Here is a 24,240-nt window from a genome sequence, read left to right as displayed (position 1 = left end):
CATGATCTCATTGAATGGCGGGACAGGCTTGAGGGGCTGAATGGCCTACTCCTGTTCCTATCTTCCTATGTTCCTAGATTTAGCAGTCGCTTGTGTAGATCAGGCTCACTGCTAAATTTGTCATCGTGAGCTGGAATTCAAAGAAGCAGAGACATCAACTTAGCCAGTATCACTGTGGTCCTTCCAGGTCTAGCAGTGTATTAAGGTGTTTCGGTCTTCTGTTTTCTTGGATTAATAACAGAAGTTGGAGGAATGCAGGGGTATTTAAGACCTGGAGACCAGGCTGAGCAATGTGCCAAGCAGCAACAAGGGAAGGAACAGGAATGGGGCACAATGGGCTATTGGAGCCATCTGGCAAGGAGAGAAGTGCTGGTGAGTGCGACTGGCTCTTGCAAGTGCACAGCAAGAACTAGAGGCAAGTAGAAAGGGAGGGCTGCCAAGTGTGCGATGAGTTAGTAATGTAAGGAGAAAGCTGGAAGGCTGATAGTTGGTCAAGCTTTGAAAGAAAACAGGGCAGCGATTGGAGAGGCACACAGAGAAGATAAATTGTATAACAGAGCAGGACACTTGGCACTGGGGTTACTACACCAGGCAAGAGCTGGTCTAAGTCACAAACCAGTTGCAAGAAACCTGACTAAAAGGTTACTTTATGAACTTGATAGTCAACCCACCCTTCCAAATTATTTGCATGAAGATTTCCTTTTGTGATTTAATCTGTTGACTAGCTTGTTGACTGATATTACCGCTACATTAACTTGTGCAGCAATGGTTGGCATCTAACCAGCCTGCCTGTACTGAGGTTGTCTTATCTCAGCCATTGGCCCTGCTGGGATTTTCTAGCTCAGTAGAGACTGTGGTGGAACCTGGAACCTGCCCTGGTCTGTCTGAGTCAATACCACACTGGGCAAATGCTGTTACCTGCCTCCCAATTGAGCCATTGGGTGAGCTATTCTATGAGTTTTTAAGAAAGACTTTTTAAAATGAACTTCAGAAATAGTTAGAAAAACAAGAAATGCTGGAAAAACTCAGCAGATCTGGCAGCATCTGTGGACGGAGAAGCAGAGTTAATGTTTCAGGTCAGCGGGACTCTGTCTACCCATCCCACCATTGACTTGTGCTCAAGGACATTGCCTGCTGTTTCGCACACTCTTCTTGACTTTTCATTTCTCTTTTTAACATTTGCTCACAAGATAGAACGGATGGGGAAGGCCATTCGGCCCATCTTAATCCATCCATCGAGACCCCACAGACATCCCCAATCCCCCAGCTGCTGCATTTAATTGTTCCTTAAATGATTCCAGGGCGACTGCCTTCATTTGTCTCTCTGGGAATCCAATCCATGTGTCGGCTACTCTGTGTGAAGCAAAACTTCCTGATATCAGTCCTAAACACACCTTTTTTACTAGTTTGAACCTGTGTCCCCTGTATCTGTCCTCGTACAGCTTCATGTAAAGTATGATTCCAGATTAACCTTTTCCATTCCATTATTGATCATCTACACCTCAGGAAGATCACCTCCTCAGACACTTCCTTCCCAAGGCTCAATGCCCAACTCTGTTCCAGTCTTCTCTCATAACTCAGACCTCTGATGCTAGGCATCACCCTCGTGGCTCTGCCTGCATTCGCTGCAGCACCTGAATATCTTCGATGTGTCTTGGTGACCAGAACTGAACATAATACTCAAGGTGCAGTCTGACTGGAGCTCTCTATAGTTTGACTGTGACTTCCTCTGACTTGTACTCTACTGTTTTGGCCATTTTGATTGGTGTTGGTGATTGCTGCTCTGTGTTGGTTGGACAAGCTGAACGTCAAATCTATTAAGACTCCTAGGTCTCTTTCAACTTCATTCAAAGCTATTTAAACACTCGTTCATAGACTACGCGTGTTGTCTCTCTTTCCTTCCTATGTGCAGCAGGTACATTTATTCAGTGTCTATAGTTAATCTCTGAGTAAACTCATTGAGAACGAGGAGAGCTTGAAGATCGGAGAATAACACCATTGGCGTTCAACTGGGCAAACAGACTTGTGTGGATCAGGAGCGTTGGTTAAAGGCTGAGCTACTGAGGGCACAAGCTAAAGAGAGACTGGAGTGAAGTGGGGGCGGGGAAGCATTGGGAGGTTTCCTCCTATTTGAGTTGTCTTTTTCAGTGTTCTCCTAGGGCTTAGAAACAGAGTATCTGGGGTCAGGCAATTTTGCCATTGGCTGCTTGCACCAGTCTGGGTGCAACTTGGGTTTCCACTGATGGAGCTGTGGGTTGGGGTATATCCCAATATCAACTGGGATACAAACAGTGTGAAGGGCACAGAGGGGACAAAATTCTTGAACTGCGTTCAACAGAACTTTTTTAGCCAGCACGTAACAAGCCCAACAAGAGGGGGTGCAATTCTAGATTTAGTCTTTGGTAATGAAGCTGGGCAAGTGGATGAAGTAACAGTGGGTGACCATTTTGGAGATAGTGACCATAATAGTTAGTTTTTAGCATAATCATGGAAAAGGACAAAGATAAAACAGGAGTAAAAGTTCGAAATTGGGGGAAGGCAAATTTTACGAAACTGAGCAGAGACCTGGCGAAAGTGGCCTGATCACAGCTACTTGAAGGAAAATAAGTGGCAAACCAGTGGGAGGCAATCAAAAGCGAGATACTACAGTGTAGGCATGTCCCCACAAAGATAAAGGGTGGTACTGACAAATCTAGAGCCCCCTGGTTATCTAGAAGCTTACAGAGTAAGTTAAAGCAGAAAAAGAAAGCTTATGACAATCACAAAAGTCTTAATACTTTAGAAAGCCTAGAGGAGTATAGAAAGAGCAGGGGTAAAGTAAAAAAGGAAATTAGAAAAGCAAAGAGAGTGCATGAAAAATTATTCGCAGGTAAAATCAAGGAAAACACGAAGATCTTTAATCAGTACATTAAGAGCAAAAGGATAACTGAGGAAAGGGTAGGGCCAATGAGAGATGTACAAGGGAACTTATGCCTGGATGTAGAAGATGTGGGCAGGGTCCTTAATGAGTTTTTTTGTCTCTGTCTTCACAAAGGAGAGGGTTGATGCAGACATTGTCGTTAAAGAGGAGGAGTGTGAAATATTAGACATGATATGCATAATGAGAGAGGAAGTACTAGAGGGTCTGACATCCTTGAAACTGGATAAATCGCCAGGGCCAGATGGATTGCGTCCCAGGTTGTTAAAGGAAGCCAGGGAGGAAATAGTAGATGTGTTGAGGATCATTTTCAAATCCTCACTAGGTACAGGTGAGGTACCAGACGATTGGAGGTCTGTGAACGTTGTACCATTGTTTAAAAAGGGTGCGTTGATGGGTAAATTGTTAGAATCAATTTTGAGGGACAGGATAAACTGCCACTTAGGCACGGATTAATCAGAGATAATCAGCATGGATTTGTTAGGGGAAGGTCACGTTTTACTAACTTAATTGAATTCTTTGAGGAAGTAACAAGGAGGATTGTTGAGAGTAGTGCAGTGGATGTGGTCTACGTGGATTTTAGTAAGGCATTTGACAAGGTCCCGCTTGGCAGACTGGTCAGTAAAATGAAAGCCCATGGGATACAGGAGAATGTAGCAGGTTGGATCCAGAATTGGCTCAGGGACAGGAACCAAAGGGTAGTAGTCGACAGATGTTTTTGCAAATGGAAAGCTGTTTTCAGTGGCGTTCCACAGGGCTCAGTGTTGGATCCCTTGTTGTTTGTGGTATATATTAATGATTTGGACTTAAATGTGGGGGGCATGATTGGGAAATTTTCTGATGACACAAAATTTGGCCGTGTAGTTGATAGTGAAGAGGTTAGCTGTAGACTCCAGAATAATATCAATGGTTTGGTTGAGTGGGCGGAAAAGTGGCAAATGGAATTCAATCCAAAGAAGTGTGAGGTAATGCACTTGGGGAGGGCAAATAAAGTGAGGGAATACACAATAAACAGGAGGATATTGAGAGGGGTGGAAGAAGTGAGAGGCCTTGGAGTGCATGTCCACAGGTCCCTGAAGGTGGCTGGACAGGTAGATAGAGTGGTGATGAAGGCATATGGAATGCTTTCCTTTATTGGCCGAGGTATAGAATACAAAAGCAGGGATGTAATGCTGGAACTGTATAAAATGCTGGTTAGGCCACAGCTGGAGTATTGTGTACAGTTCTGGTCATCACATTACAGGAGGAGATTTACAAGAATGTTGCCAGGGCTTGAAAGTTGCAGCTATGAGGAAAGATTGGCACAGGTTGTTTTCCTTTAGAACAGAGGAGGCTGAGGGGTGACTTAATTGAGGTGTACAAAATTATGAGGGGCCTAGATAGAGTATACAGGAAGGACCTGTTTCCCCTAGCGGAGAGGTCAATTACCAGGGGGTACAGATTTAAGGTGATTAGTCGAAGGATTAGAGGGGATATGAGGAAAAGCTTTTTCACCCAGAGGGTGGTGGGTATTTGGAATTCACTGCCAGGAATGGTGGTGGAGGCAGAAACCCTCAATTCTTTTCAAAGATACCTGGACATGCACGTGAAGTGCCGTAACCTGCAAGGCTATGGACCAGGTTCTGGAAGATGGGATTAGATTGGATGGCTAATTTTTTCGGTCGGCATGGACACGACGGGCTGAATGGACTCCTGTGCTGTAATTTTTCTGTAGTTCTATGGTTCTAGGTGAGGAAATAGTGGTGCTGGGAGGCTGTGTTGGTGAGCAGCCAGTAGGCCCAGCTTCAAAGGTCTTTGCTGAGTGTTAATTGGCCTTGTTTCTAGGCCAGGGGTCTATAAATTGTGCTTCCAGGATCCTCTTGTCCATGACCTAGGCCTGGAGAAGCCTAATGTTCACAAATCCACAGAACTGGATGGTGGTGACTTGCCGATGTCCAGGTCACTTTGTGTCAGAGAGATGGGAGCAGCAGGAAGTCCCATGTGGAGAGGCCATCTTGCCCCGCCTCTTTGTGATATCCTGGGCCTTCTATGGCACAGATGAAGATTACACCTGCTCCAGGGCCCTGTGGGAATTCACCTGGACAAAGCCTGATTTTGTGCCCCCATCAAACCTCTTCTGTCTCCTTTACCCCTTCTTTGTGCCCCAGGGCCTGAGTCATTTGTCTAGATTTTTTTTTAAAGAGCCTTGACTTTGCTTCATTGACACATCCTCATTCACCATTTATTCATTTTTATTTTGGGTACACATTTTATCCTTTTTTGTTTTAAGTTTCCAAGCCATTAAATGTGTGCATCTTTTGTTATTTGGGGGTTGAATAGTTGGGGAGGGTTCTGTTGTTGTGGGTATATGAGAGAGCCCAACACGCCTCAGCTCATCTGCTGATACCCTCATCCATGTCTTTGTTACCTCCAGACTTGTCTATTCCCATGCACTCCTGGCCAGCCTCCCACATTCTACCCTCCATAAATTTGAGCTCATGAAAACTCTGCTGCCTGTATCCTAACTCGCATTGTTCACCAATCGAGTCCCACCATGGCCCTTGCCCCTCTCCATCCCTGCAACCTCTTCCAGACCTACAATTCTCCAAGAGCTCTGTGTTCTTCTTGAGCATACCTGATTTTAATTGCACCACCAGTGGTGGCCGTGCCTTCAGCTACCAAGGCCCTAAGCTCTGGAATTCCCTCTCTAGATCACTCCACCTCTCTACCTGCTCCTTTTAAGTTGGTCCTTAAAATCAACCTTTTTGACCAAGCTTTTGGTCACCTGTACTAATATTTCCTTCTGTGGATCGGTGTCAAATTTTGTTTAATACCGTACCTGTGAAGTGCCTTAGGATCTTTTTACCAGGTTAAAGGTGCTATATAAATGCAAGTTGTTGCTTAGTGACCTCCAGTTCTCCAGTACCCTATCCAAGTGGCAATTCTTCAATTGCAAGCCTGGAATGAGAATGCCAGCGGGCTAACTAACAACAAGAGGCATCGCAGAAAAGTGTTTTGTTTTATTGTGTTTGTAAAATGTTGCAACACAGTGATATAAATGGTGTGGAAGTGATGTCCTCATCGCAACAAAAATGTCAGGTCCTTCTGTTCTCCTCCCCTTGGCTGCAGAAATAGCAGCTCTTTAAATAGCGCTGTTGATTGATCCCTTTTGAGTGCTGCATTTCTTCTCTTGTCATCCACCCAGACAATGCTGTCTGTCGCTAAACAGTTGTCTACATGATTTTCTGATGGGCAGCAGCTCAACTCTTCATCTGTGGCTGCGTATTTTCCGAGGGATTCCAGTTTTGTTACTTTTGTTTTTATTGATTCTTCGTGAGCTGGAAAGACAGCACTGCAGAATTAAATATAGATTTATTTTTTTCACTGCTCACGGAGTACTTTATTCAAATCTCCTGCATGCTGGGCCAAGCTGGGCAAGTGTCTCATAACCAGGTACCTGACACTCTCTGATGTGTGATGTGTTTTCTGGGTTTGTGTCCGGCCTCCACTGTGTAGGATGTGATAGGATTGAGGCAAAGGCTCGCGTGAAACTTGCTTCCTTCAGTCCAGGCCAGAGTGGATCTGATTCCATGTCACAACGCACCTCCAACTCAGCTAGTTTGCAGCATCAATAGCTTTGAAATATGGATGTATAATGCAGTGGAATGTTTCACTGGCTCGGTCTAGGGGGAGGGCAGTGTTTCACTGGACATCCACCCACAGGCACTTTCTCGCTGGACACCGATCAGCAGCAAGAACCCTGGAAGATTGCCCCTGCCACCCCAGACAAACTGTAGCATTTTGGTACCTCCCACCCCCACACCAGCTCAGATATCAGCTACTTCAATACAGACCGGGGACTGAACTTGGGTTCTTCCAACTGTGTGTGTGACTTAGCTACTCACTGGCTGGCTAGAAAATTTACTTGCTGAACAAGCAGGGGTGGGGGGGGGGGGGGGTGGGGGGGAGAGCGGCAGTTTTAACACAGCCTCTGGCAGCAGACAAGAGGGATCCTCTTTCCATTTTTAATGTCACTGCTTCAGAAAACTGACAGCCAGAGAGAAACATTCAGCACAGTGCACTGCACTCTGCAAGGGAATGACAGCAATAATATTTCGAGTGTACAAAGGTCAGCTCCAGATTCAGATAGTGGTGAAAACATCAGACTGAGGAAGATAGGAGACACTGGCCCATGGTGCAACAACAACAAGGTGCATTTATATAGCACCCTTAAAATAGTAAAATGTCCCAAGGCAATTCAAAGGAGCATTAACAAACAAAATTTGACGCTGAGCCACCGAAGGAGATATTAGGCAGATGACCAAAAGGTTAGTAAAGAGATAGGTTTCAAGGACTGTCTTAAAGGAGGAGAGAGAGTTTTAAGGAGGGAATTCAAGAGCTTGAAGCCCAGGCAGCTGAAGGCATGGCCGCCAGTGGTGGAGCAATTTAAAATCAGCGTTGCTCAAGAGACCAGAATTTGAAGAGTGCAAATATCCCTGAGGGTTGTGGGCTGGAGGAGGTTACAGAGATGGAGAGGGGAGAGGCCATGGAGGGATTTGCAAAATTTGAGAATTTTAAAATCAAGGCGTTGCTGGACTGAGAGTCAGTGTAGGTCAGCGAGCACAGGGGTTGATGGGTGAATGGGACTTGATGTGAACTGGGATACAGGCAGCAGAGTTTTGGATGACCTCAAGTTTATGGAGGGCAGAAGATGGGAGGTCGGTCAGGAGCGCATTGGAATAGTCAAGTCTGAAGGTGACTAAAGCAAAGTGCAGATGAAACAAACAGCTAAAACGCAGTTCAACGCTGAGTAACTGAGCTGTGTTTGATTTTTGCTCATTGCCTTACCTCTATTTATTTTCCAGTTTTTTGGCGTTCTTCTCTTGATTGCGTTGACTCATGCTGGAATAATAACGCCGCGGCCAACTTGCACAAAGCAGGCTCCTACAAACGGCAATATGATAATATAATTTGTTTTTAATAATATTGCTTGAGGGATACATATTGGCCCAGGACACCGGGGAGAACTTCCCTGTTCAAAATAGTGCCATGGGACCTTTTACGCCCACCTGAGAGGGCAGACTGGGCCTCAGTTTAACATCTTATCTGAAAGATGGGACCTCTGACAGTGCAGCACTCCCTCAGCACTGCACTGGAGTGTTAGCCTGGTTTATGTGGAGTGGCGTTCAAATGCACAACCCTCTGACTCGAGGTGAGAGTGTGAGCCACAGCTGACATGATGAAAGCTCCCAGTGTCGTGTGGCTGGAAAGCCATTGGCCCCATGCTGGAGAACAAAAGATGAGGCAGAAATAATTCATGGCGAGACATCTTGTTCTGATTGAGGGGGGGCAATGGGGAAGGTTCACCACCAGAACAAGTGCAGGTCATGCAACAGTTAATGCATGTTTGACCTCGATCTGCTCAGGCAGCTTGACACTGCACTCTGTGGCAAGAGTACACTGACCATCTACTAGTTGTGTAGCTCTGCTCCATATCGAGAGTGAAATGGCCTTGGATGGTGTCCTTCCATGTCCAATTGGATTGGAGTGCAGTAGATTTCAGTTAAAGGGGCAGTCCTGTTTTTTTCCCCTTGGTCTGCTTTTGGCTTTAGTTCAAACACCGATTTCAATATCTCCTCAATAGATTCTTTGTGTATTGGTAAGGTTTTGGCAGTTTGTTTTACATAGGAACATAGGAGCAGGAGTAGGCCATTCAACCCATCGAGCTTGCTCCACCATTCAATATTATCATGGCTGATCATCCACTTCAATGCTTTTTTCCCACACTATCCACATATCTCCTTATGTCATTTGTATTTAGAAATCTGTTAATCTCTGCTTTAAACATACTCAATGACTGAGCTTCCACAGCCCTCTGGGGTAGGGAATTCCAAAGATTCACAACCCTCTGAGTAAAGAAATTTTTCCTCATCTCAGTCCTAAGTTGCTTCCCCCTTATTTTGAAATTGTGAAATTTCATTCAATAAAGTACTAATTCGCTGACTGGTGTAAGAGAGGATGGCACAAGTGGCATCAATCCAAAGTGCCTCAGACGGTAAATGCACTGCCGGGTGTGGTCGTGAGCCGTTTGGCCCAGAAAGGCCCCTGATTCTATCCCTGGGCTGTGCTGAGTTAACTGATCTCGACATGGGTGATGACCGAGGGGATAGCTGTTCCCTGCATGCCTTTTGGTTTGAGGGAAGAAAAAAATCAGCCAGGATCCCCATTCCTGATCCCAATCCAGTGATCCCTACTGGAAAGGGACAGGGACAGGATTCAGCGTAGGAACAGGAGGAGGCCATTCAGCCCCTCAAGCCTGTTCTACCTTTCAATCAGGTCACGGCTGATCTGTACCTTAACTCCATCTACCCATCTTTGTTCCATATCGATAATCTGCAACCTGACCATAGCAGGAGGTGGTCTCTAAGGCTTGACTCATGTCAACATGGGTAGGTGGGATCTGTCAATACAGAAGGTGCTCCACAGTGGGCAAATGGAACTCCAGCTTGTGTAAGTTTCTCAGTAGCTTGGGTCGGAAATGATGGATTTCCTGTCTGATTGACATCAACAACAGTCTCATGATTGTAGCACTTTAATCAATTAATCTTAGTTTTACTGGAATAATTTTACTGAGGGCAGAAGTTGGAAGGAGAGTACCCGGTGTGTTTTGATTGGGGTTTAGGGGCATGATTTGTGAACGCTGCTGTTCTGGGCTGTCGCATCTGCCTGTACATTCCAGTGCACAGAACACAAGTGTGTTCACCTGCAACCTGCTGATGTAAACTGTTTGAAACACTCTGCTTCTTCTCTCACACATCAGACTTTTTCTGCATGTTTTTTCTCTGTGTGTGCTACATGACTTTCCTGTACCTACAAGCACTCAAGCCTGTCTATGCATGTGCATCTGTGTGTCTGTATGTGTCTTTATATGCATATGGTACATGTGTGTGTCTATATGTGCCTGCATGTGTCTATACTAGTGGTTCTCAAAATTTTTTGTTTGAAGGATCCCTTTTCAAATGGATTAGTAATCACAGACCCCCCTCATCTAAATTATAATACTATATAATACTCATAATATGAAAGTGCTGTGAGTAAACAGTGTTTTAATAATGTTTTTAAGAAAACAGGTATTGATATGCAGATATCAGTGACATGGGTGTGCCTGCTTCTCACTGCAGAGTCTATCCTCGGCAGGAGCCTGGAAAGAATAGAGCACAAAGAAAGTACTAGGAGAGCAGGGGGAAGAACAGGATCAATGGGGAAGCACGGCCTGAAGAGAGCATGGGGGAAATATTCATGTGTGACACTTCTTCACTGGATGTACTTTCCATCATTTTGAAGTAAATATTCTTTTCCAGAGTATGAAGAGACATTTTAATTACACCAGAGGAAGCTAATTAGGTTTGCAAAATTTAAATGGAAGATTTGAAGAAAAATAAAATTCTGGTGTATTTTAGAATATGGTAAAACTAATTACAAACCTTTTGTGAAAGGTTTAGAAGAAAGAGGAGACTTGGTCACCATTCTGTTAATGTTCTTCCCTCCATTGCTGGACTGACATAGGCTCCAGTGCTAAATTTAAACTGGCCAACTTTCACTGTTTTTTCCCCCATTTGAAATGCTATTAGCAAAAAACTTAATCTTGTTGACATGATCATTTACTTTGTTAGTTTTATAAGAATGTGATTGATTAGGGCATTTTAGAGCAATATATATTTTCTGTTGTCAGTTTCACTTAATAACTGAAGAACTGGGATTAGAAAATACATATCATTCTTGACTATACATCTCTTCTTAAATTAAGGAGTGAATTTGATTGAGTTCACCCAGTGCAATGTAACAACTGTTTAATATGTTGCACTGATTGATTCTGCTATCTTGTACCAGACACGGCTGATGGCGAAAAGTACACTGGGTGACACAGGCAGTAGTATAAAGGGCTTCAGGCTACACTGTCGGGTATCACAGGGGCCTTCTCAGTTACATTATTGTCAACTAGTGAGATAGTTGATGTGTTAGTTTTGATTTTTCCAAAATTCCCTAGATTCGGGGAAGGTTCCATTAGATTGGAAAATAGCGAATGTAACTCCTTTATTCAAAAAGGGAGGGAGACAGAAAGCAGGAAACTACAGGCCAGTTAGCTTAACATATGTCTTAGGGAAAATGTTAGAAGCTATTATTAAAGACGTTATAGCAGGGCATTTAGAAAAAATCAAGGTAATCAGGCAGAGTCAACATGGGTTTGTGAAAGGGAAATCAGGTTTAACCAATTTATTGGAGTTCTTTGAGGGAGTTACATGTGCTGTGGATAAAGAGGAACCGGTGGATGTTTGTACTTGGATTTCCAGAAGGCATTTGATAAGGTGCCACATCAAAGGTTATTGCAGAAAATAAAAGCTCATGGTGTAGGGGGTAACATATTGGCATGGATAGAAGATTGGCTAGCTAACAGGAAATGGAGAGTAGGCATAAATGGGTCATTTTCTGGTTGGCAAGTTGTAACGAGTGGTGTGCCACAGGGACCTGTGCTGGGGCCTCAACTTTTTACAATTTATATAAATGACTTAGAAGAAGGGACCAAAGGTATGGTTGCTAAATTTGCTGATGACACAAAGATAGGTAGGAAAGTAAATTGTGAAGAGGACATAAGGAGGCTACAAAGGGATGTAGATAGGTTAAGTGAGTGGGAAAAGACCTGGCAAATAGAGTATAATGTGGGAAAGTGTGAAATTGTCCACTTTGGCAGGAAGAATTTTAAAAAAGCATATTATCTAAATGGTGAGAGATTGCAGAGCTCTGAAATGCAGAGGGATCTGGGTGTCCGAGTGCATGAATCGCGAAAGGTTAGTATGCAGGTACAACAAGTAATTAGGAAAGCTAATAGAATGTTATCGTTTATCATGAGGGGAATTGAATACAAAAGTAGGGAGGTTATGCTTCAGCTATACAGGGCATTGGTGAGAACACATCCGGAGTACTGTGTACAGTACTGGTCTCCTTATTTAGGGAAGGATGCAAATGCGTTGGAGGCAGTACAGAGAAGGTTTACTAGACTAATACCTGGAATGGGTGGGCTGTCTTATGAGGAAAGATTGGACAGGCTAGGCATAGAAGAGTAAGAAGCGACTTGATTGAAACATATAAGATCCTGAGGGGTCTTGACAGGGTGGATGTGGAAAGGATGTTTCCCTTTGTGGGAGAATCTCAAACTAGGGGTCACTGTTCAAAAATAAGGGGTCGCCCATTTAAGACAGAGATGAGGAGAATTTTTTTTCTGTAAGGGTCATGACTGTTTGGAATTCTCTTCCTCAAAAGGCAGCAGAAGCAGAGTCTTTGAATATTTTTAAGGCAGAGGTAGATAGATTCTTGATAAGCAAAGGGGTGGAAGGTTATTGGGGGTAGGTGGAAATGTGGAGTAATCAATTCAGCCATGAACTTACTGAATGGCGGAGCAGGCTCGAGGGGTCGAGTGGCCTACTCCCGCTCTTAATTTGTATGTTTGTATGTAACTGTGGCTCATTGTGTAGCTCCCTTGCCTTTAAGTCAGAAGGTTGTGGGTTCAAGCCCTGCTCCATAATGGGAGCCGACAGCCCCAGTGTAGTGCTGAGGGGGTGCTGCACTGTTGGAGGGGTAGTGCGGAGGGTGCACTGCACTGCTGGGAGATTGGATAAGATGTTAAACTGAGGTCCAGCCTGCCGTCTCAGGTGGATGCCAAAGATCCCATTTGCCAGCACTTGGCACATCATAACATTCAAAGCTATGGGCCAAGTGCTGGCAAATGGGATTAGGTAGGCAGGTCAGGTGTTTTAATGCATCGGAGCAGACTCGATGGGCCGAAGGGCCTCTTCTGCACTGTATTATTCTGTGATTCTGTGATTATTGCAAAAGGAGCAGAGGAGTTATCCCTGGTGTCCTGGCCAACGTTTACCTCTCCATCACAAAAACAGATTATCTATTCATTAACGTATGGCTGTTTGTGGGAGCTTGCTGTGCACAAATTGGCTGCCGTGTTTTCCTACGGTACACTTCAAAAGTACTTCATTGGCTGTAAAGTGCTTTGGGGTGTCCTGAGGTTGTGAAAGGAGCTACATAAATGAAAGTTCAATACACTACGCGTGCAAATGGTGTAATAATGGATTTCAACATTTTCAGGTGATTGCCTTGATTGCTTATAAAGAAATGAGTCAAGGTTATAGCAGTGACCTTTTCTCAATGGTACTGTCCTTTAAATAGAAGTGTAGTTTAGAAGGGGAAAATAAGAGAAATTTATAGTCAAAATATAGGCAATGGAAATAACCAGATGGCGAGATCAATAACTAACTGAGATCACTGGACCACAGAGAAAAGCGCTGGGCCTCTTCATAGCCTGAGATTGTGTTTAATAGGTCTTTACATGTATATGCCTGCAGGCATGCATGTGCTACAATCAGCCAGAGTTTTTGGTCCTCATTGCTGCCCAGTGACCTCTCACTCCTGTTCCAAAATTTGACTGTGTGGCTAGACATTGGGTGATGGTGGCATCTGACTGGACTGTAATGTACATCACCGTTGAATAAGCTGGCAAACCTCACTGGGCTCACACATGAAGAATGCTAGTTTTGGATGAGGTACTTGAAGGGTTGCTGTATCCCAGCAGGAGTCATAAGGAGAGGGGGGTGGTGGGAGGTGTTTGGGGAAGAATAAATCTTATCAAAAAAGATCAGATCAAGGAAAGCATGTTGCTCGATGTGAGTTCTTGTTAAAGAGATTTTTTTAAATGTAGTGTGAAAATAACAGGGCTGTAGCGATTCAGGATCCCTGTGGGGATGTCATCTGTAATTGTGCCATCTAGAATGGATAATAATAGACTCCATGTATGTGTGGGCTGTGTTATCACAGTTGATGTGGATCTGAGTGCACTGAGACATGTCGGAGACGACAGGAGCAACGTGGTTCATCTCTGCTTCAAAAAACCAAAGAGAAATTCTTGTCTATTGAATAGACCAGCATGTGTGTCAGCTTTGGCTCAGTGGGTAACACTCTTGCTTCTGAGTCAGGAGGTTGAGGGTTTAAGTCCCACTCTAGAGACTTGAACCCAAAATCCAGGCAGACACTCCCAGTGCAGTATTGAGGGAGTGCTGCACTGTTGGAGGTGCCGTCTTTTGGATAAGACATTAAACTGAGGCCCTTTCTGAAGAACAGCAGAGGAGTTCTCCCTGGTGTCTGACCAATATTTATCCTTCAATGAACATTACTTTAAAAAAAGATAATCACATTGCTGTTTGTAGAATCTTGCTGTGTGCAAATTGGCTGCCATGTTTCCAACAATGCAACAGTGACTACATTTCAAAAGTACTTTATTGGCTGTAAAGCACTTTGGGACATCCTAAGGTCATGAAAGGTGCTATATAAATGCAAGTTTGTTCTTCAAACGCTTATGACTTGCTATGTAGAACACCAATAGGGAGGCTATCCATTTTTTCCCCATCTCTGAATACATGTGTGATTAATGTGCTGTATATTGTTTGTTTTTACAGGGTGATTTACTGAGTCCCTGTCGGTGTGATGGTTCTGTGCGCTGCACCCACCAGCCATGCCTAATCCGCTGGATCAGCGAGCGAGGCTCGTGGAGCTGTGAGCTGTGTTACTTTAAATACCAGGTCCTGGCAATCAGCACCAAGAACCCCCTGCAGGTCAGTTGCAGACATCCATTGGCATGTTGGGAAGCAGGGCAAGAGAAATGTAGCTTGGATATGTTTTGTCTGTCACAGTTGTAGTCTCCTGCTTGGCCTCTCCATGACAGATCATTCAGCCCACGATTTGAAAGGGTAGCCCCTGCCAATGCTTCAAGGCCATCAGGTGGTGTCTGAGCTGCCTTGTAACGTTCCAATGCTTTTCCCTGGGGTGGAGGTTGAGGTTGGAAGTGGTGGGAGCAGGTGAATCATCCCACAGGAGGCTCTACATCCTCCTGGTGGCTATTTACTGCAGTACTGGCAGTGGATTGGGTGCAAGCTTTTGGATCCAGCCAGATGTTGAAGATTAAGGGATGAATGTTTATTTTTAAAAGAGGCGGCAGGGTAATTATTGAAATAACTCAAAGATCCAAATGGTTGCCATGTATTGGAGCTTCAGTGCATTGTCCCACCCAGTCACAGACCCCTTGGTGCCATGCACAGTCCCCATGCCATGCTGGTCATGCCTTTCGGTTTACTGCAAGAAAGGCAATATCGCTAACAGGGTAGAAACAAATAAAGACATTTCCAACTGCCGCCCCCCCCCACCCCACCCCACCCCACCCCACCCCACCACCAAACCAAACCCCACCTTCTCTCCACCCCCTTTACTATCAAATGCTGCTGTGGGATATTAATTCCAATCTCATCAACATTTTCCTCTCAAATTCCTCTATCCATAAAGAAAGATGTTAGTGCTTTCAGTGAAATAGCAGGCAGAGGAAGCTGATAGGAAGGTGTTGGTGATTATACAGCACCTTTTCAAACCCACTGGAGAAAGAATTTATTCAGCAAAAGTCAAAATGATGACAGGCTTTTAACTTTAAAAAAGACCCTACCTCCTAATTGCTGAGAATGTGTCCTCACCTCCTACACCTTCCAGTCCCGAGACCAGAAACAGTAAGGCCTCCTCCGCACTATAAGCCTAATGACAGCTTTTGCCCTACGCTGACACCGAGGTGTGGTGTGAACGCAAAGCAGCTTTGGTTTGGACTCAGCAGCAAAGCAGAGCGAGACATCCTCCCTCAGAGAGGCTGGCTCGACTTTCTCTTTCTTTCTATCTGGAGCTGACTCCAGACTGACGTCAACATGTTTGTGTCAGTGAGCAGTGAACCCATTTCGCAATGATGTCACAGCTGTACTGCAAATGTTGGCCAAGTCGGACAGACTTACTAATTTACAAATGGTAACACCTACATAGTAACAGAGACTGAGACAGCAGGATTCAGAGGGTGTTGTGTATGTGGAATTTCCCTAGAGTCTGCAGGAAACCTGTAGTTATTTCACCCCCTCCCAGTTGTTCACCATTTTTCTTCCTCCTCTCCTGACTTGGGTGCTGGCATAGAGTTTCACAGGCACCAGCCACCCTCGGATACCTTGTCCACTTGCCTGTCCATTAACGTTGTGAGCTTGGACAGCAAAACATCAGCAGGGCATTCAACCCTGGGTGGCATCATGGCCAAGCCTGAGCCTGTCGCCTTCCCAGCATCTGCACACGTGCACTTTCCAGCAAAGGGGTACAAGTGGGGGTGGGGGGTGCGGTGGGGGGGGGGAAGGGCAGGCGGAATGTCGATGAATGAAAAAAAAATCTGGAGCAGCACCCTTAGCTGACTCTTTCCCCTCCCTAATCCAGGTCACTGGGACCATTGGAGCACCTCAGCTTCTACGCTGACCGGGTCCAGCTAACTCAGTACCAACTGAGGACCAAACCCTGGTCCGGTCGATATGATTCAGTACTTTACAGGGTCGCGCAGTTAATGGCCTGAACCACAAACCTGCCAGCAAAGGGTGTTAGTCTTCTGCGATGTCACTTAAAAGACACCACAAAACCCACAGTAAGCTGACTGCTGCTTCAGCTCTGTGTCTGGTTTCTTCTGCATAGCCGTGCCAGTTTTTTGAACCCAGGCGCTAGGTCTGCATGAGTTGCACAACACAACTGGTATGGCAGGGGCGGAGTGGAAATGGAAAACCTATTGTTAAAGGGGCAGTGTCTGCATGGAAAAAGTGCTTGGCAACTGTTTCTCATTTGCTGACAAAAACCACAATGCCATGGTTACCTTGAATGTGACATCAGTGTGATGCAAAACAAGTCTCTGGTTGCAGCTCTCTTTCTCAAACAAACAAGAAACTAAACACCCCCACCCTTACCCCTCCCAGCACTTTTTCCTGAAGACAGTGCCCCCTTTAAACATTGCAGAAAGTGGTTTTATTGACGAGTGATAAATCTGATGTTGTGCACAGGGGGAGTTGAAATGTGAGCTGGATGATGGTTGTGGGGGTGGGGGGGGGGGGGGGTGGGTGGGAGAGGAGGGGCTGGTCTAAACCTGTGCCTGAGTTAATTAGCTTGGCTTACTGGTGAAAGTGTTGCTCAACATTCGCACTCCTCCAGGTGGTATCCTCTAATTACAAAGTACTGGAACATCAAATGAATTGATGTACTCCCTGCGGCTAGACTAAGCCAGCTACCAGAAACAAGCCACCCAGAGTGTATATGTATCTCTCGGTCCTCTAATCCCAGTGCACACTGTCACGCATCCAGCTGTAGGACTGAGGATGAGCTATAAAACGCATTGTCCTGCCACTGTGACATGCTGGGCCACTGATGACGGACACCCGGATACCTTGAGATGAGTTTCACGGCAGTAACCCAAGTTAGGGGATGAGAAGATGTAAAGCATGTGAGTGGCTGATTAATGGCATCAGCTCTGATCAGTGTCTATACTTCGCTTTGAGATTCTGCAATGGAAACACGGCACATCTTTATATCTGTAGATTAATGTCTTCCCTTCGGCCTGGGGCTTTTGAGGTGGCGCTGTTATTGTTTTCAATAGATGCCAGTCATGGCTCGGGGTGGAGGGCAGCTCTCTCGCCTCTGAGTGAGAAGGTTGTAGGTTCAAGTCCCATTCCAGAGACTTGAGCACATAATCCAGTGCTCCCAGTGCAGTAGTGAGGGAGTGCTGCACTGTTGGAGATGCAGTCTTTCAGATGAAATGTTAAACTGTTCTCCCTGGTGTCCTGGCCAATATTTATACCTCAACCAACACCAAAACAGATGATCTTGCCATTTATTGCATTGCTGTTTGTGGGACCTTGCTGTGCGCAAATTGGCTGCCGCATTTTCCTACAGTTCAAAAGTACTTCATTGGCTGTGAAGTGCTTTGGGATGTCCTGTGGTTACGAAAGGTGTTAACTAAATGCGAGTCTTTCTTTCTTTCCAAGTTATGCCTGTACGTCTTTGGCATAACAGCGAACATCTGCGCTATTTGTGTGTTAGAGGGCAGGAATACCAAGAGGGCCAATCATATGAAGGAGATCACGGATGCATCATTGAGCACGCTCAGTAGGGACTGCCAGCACTACAATAGGGCAACACAATTCTACACAATTTCTGAAAGCACGTAGGATCATTGATTGCGCCTATGTTGCCATTCAGGCTCCTGTACACAATCCTGCGCCCTCTATGAGCTCAAAGACATTTTGATCTTTCAGTGCCCAGCTGTTACCTGGCCACCAACTCTGTTGAAAGCCTCCTTCCCTGTGAGCTCTTGACAATGTCTTTGTATTAAGGCAATCCCTCTGATCTGAAGGGGAAGGAAGAGTGGATGGAAAACCAACACCAGCCTCTGGGCCATGGCTCATGACCCCTATGGGGAGCAAGCTTCAAGTATAAACCCCTTCCAGGAGCTCAAAAATAAGCCTCATCTGTTGCATGTTTCACAACTTCGCCTTGTAAAGAGGTCATGCCACAGCAGGTGAAGAGCATGATGGAGGAGCCACGTCGGAGGAATTAGCTGCTGATTCCCTCTTGCACCAAGGAAGTCTGGTGGACCAAGCGCTGATTGAAGATGGTATCTGGGGAGCTGGTTTGTTTCTTTCAGCTGCAATCTGCAAATGGATCATTCCCCAAATCACCACCTCTGACACTTTCCTGGGCAAATCCTCAAATCCTATCTTTCACTGGCCATTTGCTTTAATGTTGATATGTGACTGTCGACATTTTCCGATGGTGGCTGGATTGTCTGTGATGCCGAACATCCAACCTACCATTTCTCCAAAGGGATTCCTTTATAGAAGGAGTAAGTGTGCTGGTGGCCTGCCGGGATTCCAGTGCCCTACATCATCTTGTGCTGTGCATAGCAATGACCCTACACCTGCATTGGAAACACCTGCTGCCTGCTCCTGGTTCCTGGGGCCCCTCCAATGTCACACATGCAAGGATGTATGGTGGCCCAAATGTGGGCTAGTCTTTGAGAGGCATTCGGGGATTCCTTCAATCGTGGCTTTGTCAGAGGGAGGTCATGCCTAACAAGTTTGATTGAATTTTTTGAGCATGTGACCAGGTGTGTAGATGAGGGTAGTGCAGTTGATGTAGTTTACATGGATTTCAGCAAAGCCTTTGACAAGGTCCCACATGGGAGACTTATCAAGAAAGCAAATACACATGGGATACAGGGTAACTTGATAAGGTGGATTCAAAATTGGCTTAGCTGTAGGAGACAGAGAGTGATGACAGACAGCTGTTTTAGTGACTGGAAGCCAGTGTCCAGTGGCGTACCACAGGGATCGGTGCTGGGTCCCCTATTGTTTGTCATTTATATAAACGACATAGATGACTATGTGGGAGGTAGGATCAGTAAGTTCGCGGATGACACAAAGATTGGCTGAGTGGTTAACAGTGAGGTGGAGTGTCTTGGGTTACAGGAAGATATAGACGGGATGGTCAAATGGGCAGAAAAGTGGCAGATGGAATTTAATGCTGAAAAGTGTGAGGTGATACACTTTGGAAGGAGTAATGTGACACGGAAGTATTCAATGAATGGCCTGACACTGGGAAGTTCCGAGGAACAAAGTGTCCTTGGAGTGTTTGTCCATAGATCTCTGAAGGCTGAAGGGCAGGTTAATAGGGTGGTGAAAAAGGCATATGGGACACTTGCCTTTATCAATCGAGGCATAGATTACAAAAGCAGGGAGGTCATGTTGGAGTTGTATAGAACTTTGGTAAGGCCACAGCTGGAATACTGTGTGCAATTCTGGTCGCCACATTATAGGAAGGATGTGATTGCATTGGAGAGGGTGCAGAGGCGATTCACCAGGATGTTGCCTGGGATGGAACATTTAAGCTATGAAGAGAGGTTGGATAGGCTTGGGTTGTTTTCACTGGAGCAGAGAAGACTGAGGGGTGACCTGATCGAGGTGTACAAGATTATAAGGGGCATGGAAGGGTGGATAGGGAGCAGCTGTTCCCCTTAGTTGAAGGGTCAGTTACGAGGGGACACAAGTTTAAAGTGAGGGTCAGGAGGTTTAAGGGGGATTTGAGGAAGAACTTTTTTACCCAGAGGGTGGTGACGGTCTGGAATGCACTGCCTGGGAGGGTGGTAGAGGCGGGTTGCCTCACATCCTTTAAAAAGTACCTGGATGAGCACTTGGCACGTCATAACATTCAAGGCTATGGGCCAAGTGCTGGCAAATGGGATTAGGTAGACAGGTCAGGTGTTTTAATGCATCGGTGCAGATTCGATGGGCCGAAGGACCTCTTCTGCACTGTATTATTCTGTGATTCTATGATTCTGTGATGTCTGGGAGCAGCACTTTGAACAGCAATGCCAATCCCTGCAGTATGGCTGTCTCCATCCAATCTCCCAGATCCTGAAGCTGGCCAACGGTTGACATCTTTAAGATTGGAGCCCAAGACCTCGAGAGCAGCTGTGTGAGAATTCATGAAGATGTGCTCCCACTGCACTCATGATCTGCACCATCACCATCTGCAGATTGCACAGTAGTCGCTCCATATTTCATGGTGAACTGCACTGCAGATAAGTTTGCCCCAGGTTCTGAAGTTCTGGTACATGGACTTCCTCATAGTCATCCCCAGAAATCTGCAGTGGACACAAGTGTCTGATGTAGATGATGATCCTCAGACAGAAATCTCATCTCATTAGCAGGCCCAGTGAGATCTAAATCCCTAGTTGTTAGAGCAGAGGTGGGAACTATTCTAGACTTCCTGCCACTGTGTGCATGGCCTTGAGCAGACAAAGATCACTTTCTCCTCCTGACCTGTACACTCCAAGATTTATCCTTCAACCAACATCACTGAAACACTGGTTATCTGTCTGTGGGAGCTTGCTGTGCGCAAATTGGCTGCCGCGTTTTCTACATTACAGCAGTGATTACACTTCAGAAAGTACTGCTTTGGCTGTAAAACGCTTTGGGATGTCCTGAGGTTGTGAAACACTCTATAAATGCTAGTCTTTCTTGCTTTCCTCCTCAACCTCGCTGTCTGGATCCTCCTGGCATGTATGTAGCTGTGCTGTGGAGATGCTGATTGTCACTGATGGTGCTGTGAGGAGTTGGCTTTCTCTGGGACACTGGATATCCCTTCACTCAATTCTTCCATTCCTGAGAAAACTGCCTCAGTTAACCACCCTCAAGCATTCCCTTCAGTGGATCAGATTCTCTGATATAATCCAATTTAGATAATTACATAAAAGCAAAATACTGTGGATGCTGGAAATCTGAAATAAAAACAAGAAATGCTGGAAATACTCAGCAGGTCTGGCAGCATCTGTGGAGAGAGAAGCAGAGTTAACGTTTCGGGTCAGTGACCCTTCTTCGGAACTGATAATTACATGACTGGAATATTACAATACCAGCCACAAACTTTGGGGATGGTGAGCAGGAGACCTCCCCCATTTCCCTGATGCTCTCCCACCTAATTATATCAGGGTTGGCCTTCTCAAATGGGGACAGGGTCTTGAGTGCTTTGGATAAACAGCAGCATGAGTTTGCTCCTGCCGATTATACACCACCTTCTGTAGTCCTGAGATACTGCAGGTAGATGGAGCACTGATGGTGTCTACACAGCTTCAAGGCTGTGCTGCTGCCTGCTACACAATGGATAGGTACCGACCTGCTGGCTGACGGGCAAGCATTTCTCTTCAAGAATTTTTGCTCTGCACAGAATGTTGGCATTTGGACTGACTCATTGGGAATCCTTCTGTGTGGGAAGGTGCATTCATGCAAAGCATTGCCCTGGCCCTCCCCCACCTGTCGTATTGATTAACATCCACTTGGTAAAATATGACCTGGTGGGACTTTCCTTCATGCCCAATATAATTTTTGGCCTTACCTTCACAGATCTCTTTAGGTCTGACAGCTGCTTTCTGTTGGGATGCCAAATGACAAGCTATGGCTGGGTTTTCTGGGTCACTTTTAGATTCTGTGATGGATTGGTCCTTGGGCTCATTACTTGATGATGTGACCATTAAATGAACACTGTGAGACCCAGATTATGTCTGTTGCCTGTGGCTCAGTGGGTAGCACTCTCCCCTCTGAGTCAAAAGGTTGTGGATTCAAGTTCCACTTGAGCACATAAGCTTGGCTGACGTTCCCAGTGCAGTACTGAGGTATTGCTGCAGTGTCAGAGGTGCCGTCTTTTAGCTGAGACATTAAACCAAGGCTCCTGTTGGCCCTCTCAATTGAACAGAAAAGATCCCACAGCCACTGTTTGAAGAAGAGCTGAGGGAGGTCTCCCCTTAGTCCTAGGCCCAATATTTATCCCTCAGCTAACATCACTAAAACAGATTATCTGGTCATTTATCACATTGCTGTTTGTGGGTGCTTGCTGTGCACAAATTGACTGCCATGTTTCCAAATTACAACAGTACTTCGTTGGCTGTGCACTATAAATTTGTCTTTTTTTCCTTCCGATGTCCATGATATATATACTTCTGACCTTTCCAACTCCTCTGGATTTGTCATTTCTCATCTCCCTTCAGCTCCATCAAGGACACATGGCCGGTTCTGCTATTTGCTCCCTCTCCTGCAGCACCAGGCGCTCTGAGAAGAGTGACCCTGCCAACAAGTTGCTTCTCTCTCCCTTCCCTCAATCCCTGGAGAAATGCTTCCAGCACTTGGCCAGATGACCAGGTCTGACTGCTTCCATTGCCTGGGGAAACTGCAACACAAACAGCTGCCCTGGTCTCTGCCCTATTTCAGGGCTTTCGCATTTTAAAAGGTGTTGGCTCTTATTATTGTTCCGGGTGCTCTGTTGAAACCTTGCTGTGCAGACGCTATAAGCATACAGTTTATTGCAGGTCCCAGAGAGAGTAAATCTCCGGGTTACGTAGCACGCCTGTTGATGCTGAATAAAGTGTAAGCAATGCGCATGATCCCTCAAATCTTGCTCAAATGGTCATTTCTAAATATAGTATGATAATACTTTGTGCTGCTCCATGGCTCAGTTGGTAATTCGACTGCATGGTGTGTTACTGAGTCAATACACACCAGGCAGACCCCAGGGTTAATTTCTGCTCTGTGTTGAAGTAGCTGATCTCGGACACTATAGACAAGAGAGATGGGGGCGGCAGGGGGGAAGTAGTCAGAGTTTCTGCTCCTCTGGTCACTATCCACTGAGCCCCTTGCTTGGAAAATGCACGTGTGTGGCTGTCAGGTAAGGGCAGGATCAAGCTTGGGTTGTGATTCTGCACCCCCCCCCCCCTCCCCTCCCCACCCACCCGAACCATGGATGAATAGCTTGCCGACATTAAGCAGACTCATGCGAAGAATGGCGATCTGAATGAGATACCGGGGGCTGCTGGCACCTATGGAACTGTACACAGCATGACTCGCCATCTTGAGGGGAAGGAATTACTGTCATACCATATGACATAGGTCAAAGGGTATTACCAATTCTATGATGTAGGACCAGACCAAACACATGCCCCACATGTTCTGCGCTGCCCTGTTTTAATATTTTTCAACACACAATTTGTGTTGTAGAATACGTCCTCTACATCTCTGACTTTTGCTGACCATAACTGTCCAGCGCTCTGAGTTTAATCTTGTATCGCACAAACCTCTTAAGTACTTTCTGATTTTAGTAACTCGGTTAAGCTCTGAAAGCCCAGTCATACCAGGCATTCTCCTGCCCCTCCTGAAAGCTGCCTCTAGAAGCCAGTGGCCTAGGGACTTGATACTCCACCAGCCTCACTGAGGGAGATAAAGCAGGGCATGAGGAGAGTCAGGAGAGAGAAAAAAAACGCCACAAAAAGAGAAGTGCCAAACAATTTGAGGTAAATGATGACCAGGGACTGCTTTGGCAAAGTAGGGGAGAGCACTGGCCTTTCACCCCAGGTCAAAATCCAACCCAGCATGCTGAGAGGAAGTGTCTCCTCTATACTGGGTGATAGAGCCCTACCTGAAGTGAGTTAGCAAAATGGCAATCCAGTCACTAACCCACAGCACGTAACTGCTGATAATCCAGCCCACTCTAACTCGTAGGGCATAAGGATGGCTGATATGCAAAATCAAAATGTTACATTGCTTCTGAGCCCTACTGTACTGAAGCTTGAGTTAAGTCACCTTGTTGGGACAGAGTACAGGGAACTTTACTCTGTATCTAACCTGTGCTTTATTTGACCTGGAGCTGTTTCATACTGTCACAGCTAATCCCAACACTACTCGATCTGTCATGTCTGAGTGCCTTTGTTCTGACCGGTGCTCAGAATTGTTCTTTTTGGCTGTAAGGTAGATCAAGACTGGCCTTAACGTCTCTGATTGCCTTGGCAACTTTAGCCAGCTCATGAGCCAGATCTTTAGGTGACTTCCTGTCTGGCATTCAGAGTCTAATGC

The 24,240-nt window shown here is 45.6% G+C and overlaps 1 protein-coding gene and 1 long non-coding RNA gene across 3 annotated transcripts in view; one reads left to right on the top strand and one right to left on the bottom strand.

Moving 5' to 3' along the window:
• The window catches only part of LOC137358694 (E3 ubiquitin-protein ligase MARCHF9-like), a 47,550-nt gene that overhangs the window by 9,822 nt on the left and 13,488 nt on the right, over positions 1-24,240 (top strand). The window contains exon 2 of the mRNA XM_068024915.1: positions 14,416-14,571. Within this exon, the coding sequence (XP_067881016.1) occupies positions 14,416-14,571 (156 nt within the window). The remainder of the gene's footprint in view (positions 1-14,415; positions 14,572-24,240) is intronic.
• Positions 5,915-15,643, bottom strand: LOC137358695 (uncharacterized). Of its 2 annotated transcripts, none has more exons than XR_010971266.1 (3): positions 15,450-15,643; positions 7,745-7,840; positions 5,915-6,248 (listed from the first exon to the last, which is right to left on the bottom strand). It is a non-coding gene; the product is annotated as an uncharacterized lncRNA (long non-coding RNA). The 2 variants fall into 2 exon arrangements; XR_010971265.1 differs by having other exon boundaries at positions 5,915-6,234.

The sequence above is a fragment of the Heterodontus francisci genome, chromosome X (assembly GCF_036365525.1).
Source record: "Heterodontus francisci isolate sHetFra1 chromosome X, sHetFra1.hap1, whole genome shotgun sequence".
Classification (NCBI taxonomy): Eukaryota; Metazoa; Chordata; class Chondrichthyes; order Heterodontiformes; family Heterodontidae; genus Heterodontus; species Heterodontus francisci.
This window is presented reverse-complemented; position numbering and strand designations above follow the sequence as displayed.